At 42.6% G+C, this 20,632-nt stretch overlaps 2 protein-coding genes and 1 long non-coding RNA gene across 3 annotated transcripts in view; 2 read left to right on the top strand and 1 right to left on the bottom strand.

Annotated features, from left to right (window-relative positions):
* The window catches only part of LOC118782167 (unconventional myosin-Ie-like), a 47,962-nt gene extending 37,817 nt beyond the window's left edge, over positions 1-10,145 (bottom strand). The window contains exon 1 of the mRNA XM_036535457.1: positions 9,911-10,145. Coding sequence (XP_036391350.1) covers positions 9,911-9,913 — 3 coding nt within the window. The 5' untranslated portion in view covers positions 9,914-10,145. The remainder of the gene's footprint in view (positions 1-9,910) is intronic.
* Positions 10,146-10,881: 736 nt separating this feature from the next.
* Positions 10,882-11,934, top strand: LOC118781727. Its single transcript, XR_005005120.1, has 3 exons — positions 10,882-10,936; positions 11,575-11,642; positions 11,868-11,934. It is a non-coding gene; the product is annotated as an uncharacterized LOC118781727 (long non-coding RNA).
* A 42-nt stretch (positions 11,935-11,976) lies between these two features.
* On the top strand, positions 11,977-18,498 carry LOC118782241 (protein FAM81A-like; the record flags this gene model as incomplete). The annotated part of the gene is made up of 7 exons (XM_036535546.1): positions 11,977-12,144; positions 13,160-13,278; positions 15,596-15,725; positions 16,392-16,486; positions 17,084-17,219; positions 17,649-17,835; positions 18,320-18,498. Coding segments are annotated over 7 exons (981 nt in total), but the record flags the coding sequence as incomplete, so codon positions are not given.
* Between the last annotated feature and the right edge of the window lie 2,134 nt (positions 18,499-20,632).

Here is a 20,632-nt window from a genome sequence, read left to right as displayed (position 1 = left end):
TATTCATTAATTATAATTTTTGACAGGACACATGATGTCACAATTAAAATCGTATTAACAAAGAATGCAGGGCCCAGACAGGTTTCGCTTCACTGCGGGCTGCTTGGCCAAATTTGCTGCGGTTTGGCTGAGAATCCAGAACAGAGTCTGGTGTGTCATTAAAGACTGAGAGTGGACTTGTTAATGAAGTGCAGGTCTAACCTGCACCATTCTGAATGGTAGAAGAATGGTAAAGAATGGTAACCCACCCTTGATCGCAACACACCCATCTCTGAGCAACATATTCAGCCACATCTATACATTGAGTCAGAGTGAGATCATAACTCAGCACTTACTACACCAGGGGAGGGGACAGTCCCCTGGACCTCTTGACCAACTTCAACACACCCGTCTCTAACATACTCTGGCACGTCTGTGTGGGTTGGCACAGGAAATTCACACGAATATTGACGTTAACCTCCTATTAATAGCATATGAATATCGGACAACACCTTGAATTAATATCCTAAAGTTTTGTTTTTTTTTAAGTCCTGATATTCAAGAACTGTACTAAATATTAACCAGCAGAATGTGTAAAGCAAATACTTGAAACATCCAAAAAGTCACTCGCGTAGTCACACAACAGTGAACAGCTTCCAATCTAAAGAGCAACAAGAGTGGGGCATGAATCAATGATTAACAGTCTTTCAAACTTACACACACACACATGCACACGCACACACACGCACACACACACACACACACACACACGCACTCATAAACTTTTCATAAACTGGAAGCCGAGAGAGGGAAAACTCCAAACAAACCTCCCACCACAGTTGGGTTATTATTGTAGACCCAGCCCTGAGTCAGCAGATTACTAAACCACATCTGTGGGAGAGCATCACTGGGGCACAGTGCTGACAGGTTATAAACTCTACCACCAGAGCCAGAAGAGACCGAATACTCTAATAACTGACAAAATAGTTAAGAAAACAGTTCCCACAATTAACCCAGTGTTGTTGCTCCCTGGGGACGTGGAAAGAACAAAGTATGAACAGTGAGATTTAGTGTGCGGGTATGGCCAGGAGAGGACCGATTCCGAACACCAAACTCTGCCCTGGTGAGAAGTCTCCAGACTGCCGGATATTTTCCACAAAAAAATGGATCCAGACTGGGTTATGGCGGCTATGGTAAAGCTGTCTGCGTGGCACCGATGCCCAGGCACAGAGAGACATGGCAGACCAGTGCCACCGCCGCCCATGCCATCAACGGAGACAATGACCACAACACCAGAAAGCTCTTTTAGGTCAGGCACATCAGGCATCTCACCAGAGGGAGTCAGGGTGGCTTAACACCCAGATTGTCTGGGCCTCATAATGGCATCACCAGTCTCACACTAATGACCAAAACAGGAGACAGAGAGCTTTGGAAGCAATTTGTCACTATGGCAACCAATTTAAACAAAGTAAAAAAAAAATTCCATGCAGACAGGTGTTTAAACAATCCCAAGATTGTTCAATTTTTTAAATATATTTTAAAAGGGTGTAAAATGCCGGAGAGGACACACTGTTCCTAATCTATTTATTCATTCACATTTACCAGTGTGTATTATCAAGTAATATTCTTTCCCTTCACAGCATGGGTGCAAAGCTCCAGTCCAAACAGATAATTTCTCTCAGCATCAGAGTTACTTAAGGATTTTTCTTTAAGCACATTATTTAAAAATAAATGAAAAATCTAGTGGCCATGTCTCCATTCTGAACTTCCTGCTCTTCCACAAATGGTCACTCATGTAAAAGGTTGATTTGTGACACAATGCAAAGAAAACCTTACATTCCCTGGTCCTGGTTGCCGGAGGGACTCCCACTGCATCACAAAACATTGCTATGGCAACTGCTGATCCTCCCACCGAAACACACAATTGTGTGAACAAATAACCCTTGAAAACATGAATAATCAAGCATTGTACTGTTATGCAACAACAATTTCCTGTGAAACATCCTTCCTACACTTTCAAGTTTGTAACATTTTTGTTTCACATACTGTGTGTTCTGTGTAATCCTTTTATCTGCAGTTCAAAAACAAAAAAGGTAAAACAATTTCTTTGTGTTATAAACAAAAGTTCTAAAACTGACTTTCATGTGTGGTTCAGAACGGATATGGGCAACATGCTTTAAAAAATATTCAGATACGTTTTAACAAAGCCACATGGCTTGTTTTCATGGAATATATCATGACTTTATATTTGTTTTGCTATGAAGCCATGTTGATAATTGAAGTCTTAGGCCAATTTATCCATAGCTTCTATCTGTCAGTTCCACTGTGACGTATGTGAAGACTTGTTGAACTGCAACTGTGTTTGCATGCAAAGTAGGACTACTGCAGAAAACATCTGACTGTTTCTCAGGAAAGCGAGTTTGTTTTCAAAGAACTATGTGTTCCCTAAAAAAAACAGGCATTGTGGACCGTGTGTGGTTTAACCAGAGGATTTTAACACAGTAACTGCAACGCGACGGCTTTCCTCTGGAACACAGCCCCCTTCACCAGTACAGCTGTGCGCTGCTGATTTAATGAGACTCAGCTTCCAAGGGGGGAAAGTCAACTGCCAGCAAACGACCGCAATCTGAGGATTACACTGGCGGTCGGTGAGGCTAGAGCCCTGGAGGAGTCTGGCCTGTGAATTGGGCCAATTCAACCATGTAGGGATAAATACGACCGACCTCTGAGGAGAAGACGGGACTGCACACAAGTGCAGGAATACACACAAGACAGTACTAGCTGAGTGTACCAGCTATCCGTGTATTTTACCGGTGCCTGCAGCGGGACTGTGTGGGGCAGCAGTGTAGCTTAGCGGTTAGGAGCAGGACGCTGGTCGCTGGTTTGAATCCCCGCTGGGGCACTGCTGTTGCACCCTTGGGCAAGATACTTAACAAAGAATTTCCTTAGTAAATATCCAGCTGTATAAAAGGATAATATTGTAAAAAAAAACTAAAACTGATGTAAGTCGCTCTGGATAAGAGCATCTGCTAAATGGCAGTAATGTAATGCAATGTGCAGGTCTCTCACTATGTAGCAGAGCTGAAAGTAACTGCGTGTGTGAGTCCTGTGTAAAGCCAGTAGTGTAGGAGGCAGCAAAGTGCTTTCAGTGGTGGCTGGAGACTTGGTTAGCTAGTTAGCGTCATTACCTGTGGAGCTACGGCCAATCAGCATTTATCTCAACTTGTAATGACACTGGTGAGTTTAGTTGTGCGATGAGAACAGGGCTTCACACCTCACTCATGGAGGCGTGGACCTTTTTCACCTTCCTGTCAACTGTGCTCTACAACTGTACCAGGGTAATGGTACAGCACTGCATACAACACTTTCTCAGGATGCTGGAAGAATGCCAGTTACCATGAGGGCAGAATGCCTCTCGCTCAATTTACTGTGGGATAGGCCAGTGGAGGTCAGACATACTGTTAAGCGGAGTGCTTAACGCCAATGGCGCCGTTTCTCTGCAGGACATGTTTAGGGCTTTCACGGTTTAATGGGATACTGTGGCGACAGTGTAGCATGGTGGCTAAGGAGCAGGACTCGTAACTGAAAGGTTGCCGGTTTGATTCCCCGCTGGGGCACTGCTGCCGTCCCCTTGGGGAAGGTACTTAACCCACAATTGCCTCGGTAAGACATCCACCTGTATAAATGGATGACACTGTAAAACAAATAAACTGCAACTAGTGTAAGCTGCTCTGGATAAGAGCTTCTGCTAAATGCTAATAAAGTAACGCAATGTGAAAAAGACATAGGATGTCATCTCTACCTTGACAAAGGAGTTTGAGCAACAAAACGGTTACCAAAAGAAACAGTCTAAAAGTTCAGCTCATTCCCCTCTAAGGAGTGAGTTCTTGAGAAGCCATTTTAGTCCATTTACTGCACAAACCAGCCAGAAACAAAACAGTTAAGTGGAAGAACCACAATAACAACTTTTTACTATATTTGCATTACATAAATATCTATGTTTACATAAACAACAGCATTTTATAGACCATACATAATCCTCCCAAAAAAACCTTTATTATTTCAAAATCATGGTGTGTATTGAAATAACAAACCATCAGTGACTAATGTCCTGTTTGACTGGAATCAGTGGCCAGTTAACAGACAGAGACATCACAAGAGGAGTGACTAATGAAAAATCTGAATGACTAATTGGAGAGCATAAAAGAGCATAAAAGTGTTCTCCCAGAGGGATCTAATCTGTATCCAGTCCAAATCTTTCATGACAACAAAGGCTTAATCTACGAATAAAAATGGCATTACAGAAAAGAGAATATTCATGTGGTAGAACTTGCTTGTCACAAGACATCCTGCAAAAGATCGTATGACAAAAATGTAGAAATATAAGATTTTATATTTTTATTATAAAATAAAACATCGTATTATTTATCAAGTCAATTCATAGAAAGAAAACTGACAAACAGGGTTCAGCAGAAACTCCTAATTTAAGACATTATTATTATTATGAATATATTATTACTATTTTCTTATCTGCACTAATAACAGTGTGCTGCTCTTATCCCATTGACAGAAAGAATATTGTGGTAATTTATGCACAATTTAATTCACTTTTCAGGTGCACAGTGTAATGTGGTGTAATGGTGTAATGTGATGTGATGTGGTCATGGTACCCCAGCTGAAAAGACAAAGGGATCTCTTTGTTGCCAAAGAGCATGACATTGTCCCTAAGCCACAGTTGTTTCTACTGTGTGAAAATAGACAAACTTCCTAATAAGGCCATTTGGGACGGACTTGTTCTCAGACGTAAGGTTTTGGAAAAAAAAAAAAAAGGAAGAAAACGGAGATGAGAAGTGGATGATTTATAAAACTTTTCATGAGGTGACGCCCATCCAAAGCTTCCACCAGGAGGGAAGTGAAATGAGAAGCCACTCCTGTTTTTCCCTGATGAAAGAGAAACATACAAAGTGCTCAGGTGCAGCTTTGGGGCACTGCAGCCACCTACACTCAGGGACGGGGTGAGTCCCGGTTCCCCCCGGTTCCACAGGTGGAGTCGCACTCAACCCTGCTGGGCGTGGAGAGGGGTAAATCCCATCACACTGAGACTAGGGGCAGATGTTATACCAGGTCCTCCAAATTCACTCAAACTGCAGGGGGCGCTGTCACCCACAGACAGACAAGCAGCAATAGGTGGGTATTTCTAAATTAACCTGATACAAACTGCGCTGGATGAACAGTCACACACAAATGTGAGGCCTTGCCACATTCATGCTTACATTTAAAACATTTAAAGCAAACTTCGGTGCATTCAGTCTAAAATTCCTCCAGGATACGACTGTATGGATCACCACCATCACTCTGCTTTTTCCTTTAGGATGGGGAGTCACTGGTCTGCTAAGGCCACTGGGCTCTGAGAAATCCAAAGTAAAGAGAGATCCGCAGAAAGAGGACACCGTGGCTTTGTGTCAGTAATGAGTGGCTGCAGCTCTGCCTTTTGCTCAGAATCATGAATCTTTTATCGACTTTGATGGTTCTGTAGATGGAAACCCTGGGATCAGGGAGCAGGCTGGTATTTGCTGAAACACTGTCACTATCACAGGAATCCACACAGTGTGGAGACAGACACACAGACAGACAGATATTAAAACACACAGACAGACAGACATATACAGACAGATATACAAACAGACACAGATACAAACATTTATACAGATAGACAGACAGACCAATATATACACAGACAGAGGGACAGACAGATAGATAGACAGATAGACAGATAGATAGGTAGATAGATATATAGGCATACTGTGTTGAGAAAGCTTGGTTCTCTTGTCTTCCAATAAAAATTTAATAGGATGGTGTCTGTTATCCAAGGGTTGGCACCACTGTAACTCTCTCTTCATTTAAAAGGAGACCAGAAGACAGGGGAATTGTGGACCAGTGTGCAACGGTTAGTGGTTTAAATTCCATAGAGTCTTTGTCAGCAAAGAAAGCTTGCTGCTCCTTTCAGAGTCCACGCTTGGGGTCAGAGAAACTGCTCACGTGTTCATGAGTAAATAAAGGCCGCAGCGTCTTAAGGCGAGTCAGAGGGCCTGACTCTGAGCTGGCCGACTGCAGCCACCCTACAGAGACAAAAACACTTCTCTCTGTACCTCACCTCCCTCTCTACAGCTGGGCCAGGGTTTTGCTTTCCCAAGTGGCCATGAGATAAGTTTCTGAAAATATGTACAACGATATCGCTGTGCGGAAAACTGAGCACACCAAAATAGCACAAAGATAAAGGTCAAAAACTGAATTACAGTCCCTACAATGACATACTCATGGTCTGAGTCTGTACATTGATAAGCAAATAATATTGCACCAAGAAGCATATGAAACTGGGCCTCCACTCGGTTATGAACTCTAGTTAATTTAAAAGATTAGCCATGAAACAGGGGTGGAAAAAAGATGGAAATGGGGATAATGTCAGCAACATGCGTATCAGAGCCAGGGAGCAGTGTTAGTATATAAAACCACAATACCCAGATAATGCACCAATGCAAAGTAACCTGTCTGCTGGAAATCAGTCCACTGGAAAGAGAAAGATTTTAGCGAGACCTAAATTGCCACTGCAAAGTGTAGTTATAGTAACCTAAATTCATGCAAAACAGTAGATGATTTAGGGATGATGGCTTTGCAGCATTTTTTTTCCCTAAAAGAGCTATTCCTGCCCCTCAAAACGGCCGCAGATTGCTGCAGAAAATTAAGCACATGTGTGTTACAGCACGGTGACCTCCTGACACAGACCCCATGCTATCACTGCTGACCTCCAGCCAAGCATCTGGCAGAAAGGCAGTCTGTCACTGAAACTGCCAGCTACTGCTCCAGGCAGTCAGATAGCGGGTTTACTCTTTTACATAAAACCATGGCCCTCCTAAAAATCAAACAATGAAAATGTGAGGTGCGCTTAAGTATCTGAATAACTCAGGCACTAGGTCACTCCTTTACACAAATTTAAGACAGGGTCGTACAGTCTGGAATGGTGAGAGGTCAAAGGGTGTCCAGAGTTTGTCGGGTAGTTCTTTATGATGCTCCCTGGATGTACCAATGGGCAAATGGTGGCCTGGCTATCATGCTGGGAAAAAATGAGCAGTTCTGTATCAAGCCAGATCCTTCTCTGCATCAGCAATCTCACTTTAGGGGTTAAAGAAAACTCAGTTTTCCAGAGGCTTATTTTTAACACAAACTGTGATGCATATTTTACTTCCTGTAGAAGGACATTGTGAATTTCTGATGAGTAAAGAACTTACAAAGTATGAATCACAGACAGCAAGCGAGATAACCTGTTGCAATAAGTTGATGCTTCTCTAATGAATTTCTGGACTTTTTAAAATGTTTTTCTTTGTCTTTCTCAGAAGCATCTGTTTATGGCGTAAGCAGAATGACAATGAAGAAGCTAAAAATGTCTTTCATACTCATCAAGTAGACAGTTACCTCACTAATGACACTATTTCCTCACGGAGTTTGAGAGCTGCAATCAAGGGACTTTGTCAGGAAAGCATCCACTTATGTCCCCAGTCAAAATATAAACATCAGCTGCCTTTAATGGACCAACTCTTTTATGGTGAGGTGGACATATTTGATATCTGCTTTATCACATATTTTATCACATCTTCATACTGCTGCTGTACTCTTGACAGAACAGCTCTAGGTATTTCATGCAAAAGTGGACATGAGCAAAATACACAATATTGTTACATTGATAACTTTACGTTTCCTGTATTTAATGATTTTTCAGACTCAAACAAGAGCAACACTGCCACAGCTGATACTATGCTTTAACTGTAATGTGCTGGCATACCAGCTTGCGTTAGAAAGTCTGAATTAGCCCTGATTGAGGCAAATGCGGTCGCTTTACATATGCAATGTCTGCCTACACATTTTTTTTTCCCAACACGTGTCTCTCTGCGTATTTTACAGCGACACAGAGGCATGCAAAACAATGTTTACCCGTTTGTTTCTGCGAAAGCGAAGTTTTCGACTCTGTCGAAGGCCAGTGTGATCATCAATGACTATAAACCTGACAACAGAGCCCACAGTACCTTTACTAATTTACATGTTACATGTGGGGACTTGATAATTCAGAGAGGCGCCAGAAATTAAAAATAACATTGAAATGGATGTTAATACTACTGCCAACACAAAATAAACTGTGCACCACGTTATTTCACAATAATCTCCAAAATTCCTAGCAGATAACTTTTGTAACCCGATGTAGCCAGACTAAAACTGAATTTAATGAACGGAGCACGCATGCACGCGCATGCAAGCACGTGCACAGACGCACAGATATACACCTCTGGGTTAATGAAAGACTTCGTCTCACTGTCACACCTTGGAATTGACTTTTCTGTGGCGGGTCAGCTGTCATGGTAGACAAATACTCCCAAGTTGAAAGTCCTGCCTTCCTAAAATTCCTCAGCCTGGCTAACATCTCGCAAATCCCCCCCAAAAAAAGTGAAGAGGAGGGAGTAAGACATTGTTTTGACCCAGCACGTGCTGCCACTGGCTAACATTGACTAGCATGACGACAAAATGAGACTGAAAAAAAGTTTACTATGCTTCAAGATGACATGTAGATTTCTGCCAATCCATAAAGCAAGAGCATGCTCTGTATTAGAGGGTAGGCTACAGGAAGTGGCACGGGACATCAGCGATTTAACTGGGTCAAGTAACAAACCTGGAATTAACCTCAAGTTCATTCAGTGATGGAACCGTGTCTTTCTTGATACACGGGGAAGAGCTTGCTAGTACTACCTTGTTTTTACAGTCACCTACCCAGCTGCCCTCGGGTCCATCTAGATCTAATATACGGATGACATCTACGATGATCATCCGTGAAACTTCCACAGATCTTAGTCGAAACGACTTAGACACAGCGAGGCAGAAAGTAATCCCCCTTGTATCAACAACGTGTTAGGACAAAAGCGTCATTTTAACCATGTTATCATCGGCGTGTTAACTCTTCACGTCTGTAACACGTAACGGTGCCTACTATCACAAACACTTGCGGGGTACCGGTCATGAGCGTGCAACCTACGGGATGCTGGATGGATCCTAAGTTGGGGCACTGCTGCTGTATTCTTGGACAAGGTGCTTAACCCACATTGCTACAGCAAACATTCAGCTGTTTAAATGGTCAGCATGAAAAACTATAAGCTGCGTAAATCGCTCTGGCGTCTGCTAAGCAATGTAGCTACGTAATAATAATGTTCGCGATGCGTACGCACGAGTGGAACATTTATCGAAACAAGGTTTTAGAAACATCGTGTCAACACGCAGAACCGGCTGCACCTTCTGGTACAAAACGTATCTGGCAAACAACTGTCAGCATATTATCCAACTTTATCCAATATATTAGCCCAACTTATCCATAGCGAACTTACACTAACTTTTTATTTATTGCCATAACAATAAAACCACCGATAAAAACATTAGACAGGTGTCATTCCACTCTTGCGGTATCTTAGTTTAAACACTGTGAATAAATAGCAATTTAAGGTATTTATTTTTACACTTCTGCAGGTGTAGATAATTGAAAACCACAACTACCAATCCTGTGAGAGCATGATTTGCAGTAATGTTTTCGTAAATAACCTCCTCCACATCACACGAAACTACTGAAAAAGTATTTTTGCAGCGTGATAATTTTGGACAATTTACAGCACAAGTGGTCTATTTTCACGCAGACGTCAATGTTGCAGTGTGACACAATCGTAACATAAAGCAAAATCATATCATTTAGCCCACATCAACGCCAGCACCGTTAATTTCATTTCAGCTGCCGCTATCAAGCCAACTTGCAAGTATCTGAACTCTTATCGCTTTTTGTAAAGTAGCCGCGCTGAATAGCAAAGTAGCTACTGAATACCAAAATATAAAATCATTCACTCACCATTATTATCTTCTCAAACGGTATGGTTTGCCTTTTGTGAGGATGCTTTCTCAGTACTATTTTATTTTTGAACTAAATCTGGGAAATTCGATAATAATGACAATATTAATACGAGAGAATAAAAGTAAAATCCAAGTTGTTCTCCAAAGTACGCAGAGTTCTTCTCAGGCTCCTCTCAAAGCCCAGAGTTCCTCCTGTCCATGGCTATTGTAGCTAGATCGCAACAACTTCACACGAACATGAACAGCGCAAAGTCGGCAGCCAGAGTTCTCGGACAGCAAAGTTAAACGGGACTCTGCCAGCCAATGGAGCAGACTGGACAAGCGATCCATAAATGGAGAATTCGCCTCTTGCGCTCAGCCAATGGCAGGCGCGCTTCAGTGCGTCACTCCAAAGGGAATCCTACCAGTTTACTTCATTCCTGGACGTGGGGAGTGAACGGAGGGTTAAGGAAGTCAGAACAATACGTCTGGGTAGTGTAGTTCTCAAATCTGATGTTTTCAGACGAAGCAACAGCTGTACAGATATTCAGCAAAATGCAAGAAAATGAACAGTTATGCATTAATAATATAGCAGTCTTCTTTATTGGCGTAGCTAAAATAAAACAATCTCCGGCGCAGCCTTTGATATAATTCCTGTCATTTCAGGACACACCCCTTCGGCTCGAACAGCTGTGCTTGTGGTTGCTATGGTAACAGCGTCACGAGAAGCAGCAGCAGCAGCAGCAGTAGCAGCCGAGGTTTAAATTACTACTCGGAAAGCACGTTGCGCGAAAATAAAACATATACATTTAGTCGCATTTTTATGTGCTTATTGCACCTGAGCATAGTCAAAGACTGACTTCTGCTTGCAATGCAAATGTTCCTGTGTAGCTTACATCCACGCTCGGTGGTTTCTTATGAGGGCTGATGCCCTGGTTAGTTGAGCGAAACAACGTTCGTTCGGACAGACCAGAGAGGTACGTTAAGTGAAATAATCAACATCCATCAACATTGAGTTTTGTCGCATGGCAACATTAGCTAATGGGTAAGTGCAGTTCTGTTTATAGTGTTATATATCGTTTTATTTTTGTGTGATCGTAAGCTTTTCCCTCTTGCATAGTGGAATCCGTACGTATACTTAATCTCCCAGTATGCCCAGCGGCAAGCTTCAGATGGAGTTTGTGCGGACTGTGAGATACTGCAAGGATTATGGAAATAACCGACTGAAAAAAACGGAAAATGTTCAAGCAGCTGCAATAAATATTTGTTGCAATAATTCTCACTAACATTTTTTTCGGATTTGAGCCTGCTTGTTTTGCGGTTTTGTTTATTATTATTATTATTATTAGTAGTAGTAGTAGTAGTAGTAGTAGTAAGAATAGTAGCAGTGGCAGTGGTAGTAACATGTGTCATTTATCCAATAACTATATTTACATCTTGATACTCTTCCGGATGTGATTAAAATATAAATAATAAACAAACATTTCATAAAAAATAATGATACCTAAGGGTTTAACAGCGAGTGAGAAAACTAAGTCTGCACTGTGACAGACAGCAGAATGAATTCTACCTGTAGACTGACGCACACAGTGGAATGCAAACCTTGCGGGTAGGTACTGTATGAGGCTTTTAAAGTTGTTGTTTAGTGCAGCAAAAGTCATCTCAGCATAATCATGTTTACAGGGACCTTTTTCCATGAAGAAAATGTCAAGACCAAGGCCAGGTTTTCCATCTCTGCCATCCTTTGAAAGGTACTTGTGTTATATTCTATCAGGACGAAAGGCATTGTAAATACAAATGTACAACTAAAGGGTGGATTAAATATCTGTGCACTTTTCAGGGTAGAAATTCTTTTGCTAACAGAGTTGTGCAAATTCATATCAGGAGTGTCAGTGAAGCAGCAGTCTGTTACATGTTCCTGCTTCTTCCTTCCTCTCTCTGTGTGCGACTTGCAACCTGCGACCTGTGAAACTAAGCATCTCACGGCATCCTCCCCGCCCTCCGGGTCTCCTGTCTTCTGTGTCCTTCCCCCCTGGCGTCCCCACCCTGAAGCTAGAAAGGGACAGCAGCCCGCAGCTGCTCAACTCTGGCGCCGCCCTAGTGGACACTGAGCATGGCGGCAGGGAGATTGTGAGCAGCGTTAGGGGGTTGCAGGGCAGGGGAGTTGGGGACGTGCAGGTGGTGCGCTTAATGCTGGAGGAGCACATTCACGCTGTCACCATACTGGTCCAGAGGCTGAACAGAGACATTGAGGTAAGGTTCTGACCCCTGTCTCGCACCTCACAGGCTCCCAAAATCTCTTTCCTTTGTCTTTCCTTGACCAATTCCATATTCAAGTAATAATTCAGATCAGTAATGCTTATTGAATGCCAGTGTCATTATGCGTCCAGCACTCATTGATGAACAGCAGTGGCTCATGTCAGTTATTTTTAGAGGAATAAAAGCATTTTTGGTTTCTGATCAGGTACCACAGGCCCACACATTCCAGGTCAATGTTCTTGACTCCATATTAATCTTCCTGGTGTGGAAACACCCACAGCCAGCTGATGTCCTCCCTCATATTTATGATCTGATGTGTTGCACAAATTTTAGATTCTGGGAGGATACTGTTGCCAGGTGTCTGGTTGGTGCGTATTTTGTAAAAAATATGTTTGAGTTTTGAAAGGAAAATGAACACCATTCTTTTTCCAATCAGTCCATAATGTGTTGTTTTGTTTTCTACCCCCTAAATTTGAAGTGTGTTGTCAGTTTCAGAGCTTGTGTGATCAAAGAGGTTTCTCAAGTGTGTATAATAATATAAGTTGTCATCAATGTATAACTTGAACGGATACACTTCTGTTCTTTTGTGCTGGAAGTCTCTCTGCATAAGACCATCTGCTAAATGAATGTAATGCAATGTAACTTTTCCCTGTCCTTAAGGGGTTGCCAGTTGCTCAGACCAACTGTTTCTTATCCTTTAGCACATTAGTAAGCCACAGAGCAAGGAAAATTATCTTGCTGTATTGTAAATTTATTGACGTATGCAATCAGGATCCCAGCTTGAGCTGCAGTCTCATGACCCTGAGGGCCAGCTGGATCTGAGTTGAGCTTTGATTTCATGTTGACGCAAATCTGATATCTGAGATGGCATTGCGCACTGTTATGTACTTTAATCTGCAGCATGGCCGAGGAGCATGGCACAGGGAATACAGACGTATGTTTTGAAGGATGATATTTCGTGATGATCTGTGACGTCATTTAAAAGAACACTTCTGTGGGCTGTGTGGAGGTTCTGCAGGAACAGCTGCGAGCCCGGGACGAGGTGACCTACAGAACCCACACCGCCATGCAGAGGATGGAGCTACAGCAGCTGTCTGTCCTGGGTGACCTCCGTGGCAGGGTGGCCAGGTCAGGCTCGCAGAACCGCATGGTCCTTACAATACCTACACACACCTTAAATCTGACTGTTTTGTATGAAGTAATGAAGATGAATGCACACCCACACTCAGACACACATACACACACACACACACACACACACACACACACACACACAAAGTGTTCTAATGTGTCTTCCACTTCTGGGAAGTTTGTGGATACTGTGCATCCAGCAGAAAAAAAGTAGTAGATTCAAGCTAAATTTTTATGTGGGCTGCAAAATCTCTGCTCAGCATGGAAAGCTTCATGCTTTCTTACAAACGTCTGTGTTTATCTGACTGTTTCCTCCCCCTCCTACATCTGTGGTCATTACTACGGAACGACCCTTGACCCCTCTGTGGTCAACTTTTCACTGATTTCCATGCACGTCATATCTCGCCACGGTCTTTCAAAGCGAAAAAGGAAGCTCTCCGAGTGGATTAAATCAGCAGAGCAAATCGGCTAAAACAACACGACGTGACGATGACTAATCTGAAAGAAAAACAAAAAATATGCCCCCGTGTGGTCCTGGGCTCCCCGTCTTTGGTGTTTAATAATTTATTCTGCGCTCTCACATGACGGACGGGCCCAGACAAAGGGCGAAGAGATGGAGAGAGCGAGGAAATAGTGTGTACATTGTTGAGGCTGTGATGCATGTTGCGGTGGTCCACCCAGCTCTCCTTGTGTTTGTAGGCCATTATTCATTATAACGGGATCGCGGAATGCTGACACAAATTGTCCTTTGTCCCCCCCCCCCCCCCCCCCCCCTAAACCCAGAGAAAGGGGGACAGGACAGATGAATATGACACACATAATTCCCACAGAGCAGGAATGACGGTGTGTAGCAGGGCCGGCAGTTGTGCCTAGCGAGACAGTCACAGAGTGTGGTTCTCCAGCGCAGATTGCTCCAAGTGTAAACGGAAATCGGAGAGCTTTGGCGTGAGCCACCTTGAATGAGTTGCAGAGTGTAATCAAATACTTTTTATGTAAGTGATTAGTCTGTTTTAGAATCTCCTTGTGAAGACCGAATGCTTAGTGTTGCCAGCATTGTCAGTCTTGTCATCAAGACAAAATGTGCACAAGCTGGAAATGACACAACTGTAGATACATAGACAATACATCAGCTAAAATCCCCAATATTATAATGGGCATTGAATCTACCACTGTGACACCTTACCTTAATATTAAGTAAAGTTAAAAGTTAAGTTTTAAGAGTGTTGTATGTTACATCTTTTCCAACTCCACACAATGCTTTTCAGCACCCAAAGAGATTGAGATCATATGTAGGAGACCGGGAAATATTTGTATTTGTACTTTCAGTAAATAGTTATATTTGCTTATCTAGATTTGTAAGTCAAAGTGAGGGGGAAGTGAGGTAGGGTGATTGTGCTGGAGATAAGACTCAATGGCCCCAGTGCTGTCAGCCCAGCGTCATTTTCCACACCTATTCACAGCATCTGTGTCTATAAGCACAGGTGAACTTGACCTGCAACTGAAGAACACCTATTACGTCGTTGCTCGGCACAAGGTGTGAGGTATAGTGTTTCGAGTGTCACACCCCCCCTGGCTGGTTTCTTGGGGATGCACAGGGACTGTGACTCTGTCTTTAATCACTTTACCTGGGAGGAGCCTTCCTGATGGCCCAAACAGTGGTGCACGGACATTGCATTGCAGCAATACCCTGTATTGGGCAGTGCCTGTGTAATGGTCTGCTGTAGGGGAATCGTTCCCCCCAGGCTTGTGTGCTTCTCTGGACGAGGGTGTATTCATTAGTACAGTGGTGCCAGCTCTTCGAAATTTCTCCTCACGTTACTGCTGACATCACACCAGTGTCACATCACAGCTTCTGGGCAAATGACAATTTGACAGTGGTTTTTAAGGGTCTTTGAATTTTCCTGACTTCATCGTGAATGTTTTGGTGTGTTTTTAGCTCCTGTTGTTTCCCTCAAAGGGTTCTGACAGGGGTCTGGCGCAGATTACAATGCCTGTATGTGTTTTACATGAGGAGTGAGTGTGGCGCTAACCCTAACGGCAGTGAATATAAATGGGTTTGTAGGCTGAATGTGGTGGTTGGGATTAACACACTGTAACAAGGACTGTGCTTTGTGTTATTTGTTCAGCACCATGATTAACCAGATATTGCAAGTGAATCTGATTTTCAGAAATGCATTCAGCTACTGTCATATAGCACATTATGAGTGGGCAGAGAAGAAAATGTTGTCAGTGTTCTCATATAGTTCTCTGTGCAAATATTACTATAAATATCATTGCAGTTGCAGTGTGAGTAATACAGCGCCTGTGTTAGCAGGTGTGATGCCAACATTGCTGGGTTGTCAGCTGACCTTCGGTCCACCAATGAGGACGTTCAGAACCTGAGCAGAGAGCAACAGACCTGTAAGGCTGTGCTGGAAGCCAGACTGAGGAAGGTGGAATCGCAGGTAACGCAGTGACACCCTGAAGAGATAGATTAATGACAACTACGAGCAGAAAAGATGACGCATTGTGTACAATTGACCAAATACAGTCAGTGACATGAAGTAATCCTTAGTAGACAAGCCCAGTGCTATGGGGGTGCTTTAGGCCCTAGACAGACCCCCCTCAGTGCACCCCCAGTTGTCTCTTATATCCCGATATCTACATAGTATTTATGACTTTTTGTGCCCCTTTTTATACCTTGACTAACAGTGATTCTCAGATCATTACAACGTTAAATAAACATAACATTAAATAAAGTCACGAAACTGCCCCACAGTCAGGTTTTGTATTGTTGATGTAGTTAATGCCTCTCGGTTCACAGTGTTATTGTATTGTAGACTGCAAACAGTTGGGTCACGGAGGAACATGGGTGAAGAAATCATTGTTGATTACACACTCTAGTATTCAACCTCAGGCCCTCAAAGGCTTTTGAAGGCAACCACTTCGTTTCTGTCATATTTGGTTAATAAGGCATCTGTGTCTTATACAGCAGTGCTTCGGAGCCTAAGAACCAGTGACAAATAAGTATACTGGGACTGAAAAGCAATTTTAACTGTTAGTCTACTTGTTCCGTTAATTTGTGTTGCGGGTCTTTTTTTTTTTAATAAAATCCTTGTTTCGGGTCGTAGCTCTCCTTGATGTGCAGTAAGATAGACCAGTCTGCATCCCTGCAAGAGACCAAGAAGAAAACTCCAGAGGGACACAGCAGTCAACTGGACTCCAAGTGAGTATCGCTGGCCTGGCGAAAACATGGAGGAATGCGTGTGGTAGATGCAGCTGCTGTTGCATGCTGGGAGTCTGCATCTGAGCCAGAGCTGGGTTTCACAAAAAGGTCTGGAGACACAGGATGTGTGTATCTGTAGACAGAATGTGTATGTGCAGGGTAAGATTCATATCACATATGAAGCCCTCAGACTTGCCTCAGCAGTAGTCTTACCTCAGAGCACGTTTACAAACAGGTAAGGGCCCAAAAGGACAGAGGGGTTTTGACGGCAAGAGAATGAGGGTCCAGGCAAAATGAACTGCTAGAAGCAGCTGTTCTTGGTTACTTCATGACTCAAATGTCCAATTTCAATTCATTGTCATTTAAGTTTTATAGTTAGCGCTAAATCGCCAACAGTGTTTGAGGTTTATTCAAAACAGTTGGTGATCAGCGGCACATTTTGTGTAAGTGCCCTGCTTATGACAGCTATCAAAAACCAGCTGATTAGACTTACTGTGTCTTTGCTCATGTTGATGTTTGCCTGTGTTTCTAATGCATTTCATGCTTCATGCTTAAACTGTTTTCTTTTGACTTCTTTTTTTTTTTTTGCATTGCCAGATTGAAAGGTGTAGCAGATGATCTGAAAGCACACATCTTCTCAGTTCAAAGCTGGATGGAGAAGGAACAGGAGAACACAGTCAAGGAGGTCATAAACAAGATCGAACAGCTGTCTCAGCTCATTAAGAACAAGTCCGTAAGCACAAACGCAATAAGAATATCATTTTACACAAATTTAAAAACTGAGGCTGTTACACCACCAGCAACCGTTTTGGTCATTTCCTGATTTGTTGATTTTGATCATTTTTCCAAAAACTATTTTACCTTTGAAAGAGAAATGCTATTGAAAATGATGGACTGTGGGGAAGATTCAAAGTCAATATCTGACTGTGTAGTGTAGACTTATCCATATTTGCCTTTATCAAGTAAAATTTCTGATGTTTAGCTTTGAACGGCTGTGTTTATTTTCAGGCCATTCAGAGATCCGCTTTGCCTTTAGATGCAGTTCAGTACATGTGTAATGAAGATTAATGGAGTGTGCCAGGCTTGCCGTCCTCCTCTATCGCGGCACCAGACGGACAGGTAAAAGGGAGGTGAATAACACACCTGTTTCCCTCCCTGGCAGAGCAGCAGCGACCGGGCCATCCAGGAGAAGTACAGCCAGCTCTCGGGGAAGCCGGAGGAGACGCAGAGAAGGAAGGCGGAGCTGAAGAGAGAGAGGGGCTCTGAGCAGATGCTCAATGCCAGGATCAGCAGGATAGAGAAGAGACTGTGGGACGAGGTGCAGAACATGAGGGCAGAGACCAACACCGGTGAGGACTGGCGTGCCGTGGCTGAGCATCCATACTAATCCAGAACAGCACTGTAGCACCTGTGAAAGTGTGGCGCCATCTAAAGGTTGCTGTGGAGTGAAATTTCTACAACTGCCCGTCACTATTCAGAGCTCCCCTCACCGTGATGCAGCCCTTTTTTATTCCTTTATTTATCTGCTTATTTATTGGTATCATCGCTTAATTGTGCTACATGCATTCAGGATTTGTTGAGTCTGGGATTTCAAACACTTCTAATTTGAAGGACTTGCAAATGGTTGTAATTTGACCATTTGCTGTATGTTTGCAGAGGTCATTTTTATGGGCCAATCATATACATTTTATATAAACCCAAAATGAACATGAAATTTTTGTTAATTTAACAGGTGTGGAAAAAGTAACTGAAATCAAACTTTAATGGTGCAGGATTAAATAAAAGTGCTCCTCAAACCGACTAATTTACTGCATTTTTTTTTACCTCTGCTAGGATTTGCGGTCATCCATGAGAGCCTGGGGGCTCTGAGGAAAGTTCTGGAAGCCAAGATGAGGCTGGAGCGTGAGCAGCTGGAGAGGCAGATCAGGCAGGCCCAGAGGAGGGGCGGCAGGCCCGAGCAGAGGGAGACCATGGGGTAACAGCCCTGGGGCCACCACCACCTCCACCCAAACCACCAGCCTCTCAACCAAAACCATCACCACCTCCACCCAAACCACCAGCCTCTCAACCAAAACCATCACCACCTCCACCCAAACCGCCAGCATCTCAACCCAAACCATCACCACCTCCACCCAAACCGCCAGCATCTCAACCCAAACCATCACCACCTCCACCCAAACCGCCAGCATCTCAACCCAAACCATCACCACCTCCACCCAAACCGCCAGCATCTCAACCAAAACCATCACCACCTCCACCCAAACCGCTAGCCTCTCAACCCAAACCATCACCACCTCCACCCAAACCGCCAGCATCTCAACCAAAACCATCACCACCTCCACCCAAACCGCTAGCCTCTCAACCCAAACCATCACCACCTCCACCCAAACCGCCAGCATCTCAACCAAAACCATCACCACCTCCACCCAAATCACCTACACCTTCCCCCAATCCACCACCATCTCCACCCAGACCACCACCATGTCCCACAAAATGTCATCATCTCCATCCAAAAAACAAATATCTCCACATAAACCACAAATATCTCTGCCTAAACTACCACCATATCCACCTAAGCCACTAAACCACTAACGAGTGAAACCACCTAAACCCAGAGTATGTCCGCTTATTCCATCATCATCTCCACCTAAACCACCACTTGAACCCCTACCACCACAATAGCCTCCTAAACTGACCCCTTGCTAATGGGAGAATACACAGCTGCTCATCAATGCTTTACCTGTAAGTACAAAAGCAAATTGGAGCCAACCACAATTTCAGATAGTATTTATTTTTGATGTAGGTCTAAATATTCAGCCTGCTTTGCAAAATATTAACCCCACAGTTGAATAAATAGTAAAATGATATTCTGTAAAATATTATCTATATTACATTATCTGTATTATATGATATCAGTGTAAAATTACTTCTCCAAAAATAGAAAAATCTAAAATACTTGGAAACTTTAATGCATACATGTATACCTCAAATTTATAGGTAACAAATATTTGGTGTCACCAAAGGAAATGATGTTTGGAGGGTATTCTATCTTAGAAATCCAAACATACAGAGTGTGCTGTTTGTGCTCCAGGGTACTTCAGTAAGAAAACCTGTGGAAATGTCTTTTGCTAAAACATTTCTGCCTATTCAAGGCTCTCTTTTTAAAAAATACTGCACAGTATTTACCTTTTAAAGTCAGTAAAATTGAGGTAGTTGAATGAGTGTTGTAGTGTATGTACAGTCAATTTGGTACCCCTTTCTGGACAGTCAACATGACAGTACAAAAAGAAAATGAAATGGCCAAGACCACAGCTACCTTTATTACAGGGTACAGTAAGTAACTGATGGAGCAGTATTATGAACAAGATATGTGAGAGGAAAAGTGTTTTTTTTAGTAAAGCTGTATCTATCTGTCAGTATATTGTTGTCACTTAGAACTAGAAAGATGTAACATTTTTTGTAAACCAAATTACTTATATCTTTTGGAAGCACATTCCAGTCTTTTCTTTAATACAAGCTTTTCTGTATTCTCTGCATACTCTCTACTTAGTGATAGGCATTGTATTGTGGACAAATGACCCAGAGTTGCCACTAGTTTGTTATTTACTAAACCAGTATTATTTTGTAGCACAAACATTTATGGTGATGTGATATTTTTTTTTTCGTTTTTTATACTTCATTTGTATTGTTTTGTGTTTCAGTTTATCTTGACAAAGACGGAAATGATAATTATTGCTTTGTTCTGCTTTGTCCACAACTTGTACCGGTTTTATTTGTTTGTGGAACTGCAAGAATGTCTGTCTGCTAAGCCATCAGCTTGGGTCACTGATGTTGGACACTGGCCCATGGGTGTGCTTTGTACAGTATTACTGAATTTATGATGACCCTGATGAACCTGAAACCTGATGAAAAATACTTTTTCCTTTGAAAATGTCAAGGAAATATGAACAAGTGATTACCTTTTTACTGACTCAAAGACACTTTTTTCTAAATAATTAATAATAATAAACTAGGTATTAAAATGAACTAGGTGTGATTATCATTAGACATTATATTACCAGGAAGTTTATCTGAGGTGTAGTAATTTCTCAGAGACAGAATTCAGGTGGTGTGATCCGATTAGATCTGATTTTTTCAGCTCCAGCC

This window comes from Megalops cyprinoides, chromosome 8, assembly GCF_013368585.1.
Source record: "Megalops cyprinoides isolate fMegCyp1 chromosome 8, fMegCyp1.pri, whole genome shotgun sequence".
Taxonomy (NCBI): domain Eukaryota; kingdom Metazoa; phylum Chordata; class Actinopteri; order Elopiformes; family Megalopidae; genus Megalops; species Megalops cyprinoides.
The sequence above is the reverse complement of the archived record's forward strand: the minus strand, read 5'-3'. Positions and strand labels throughout refer to the sequence as shown.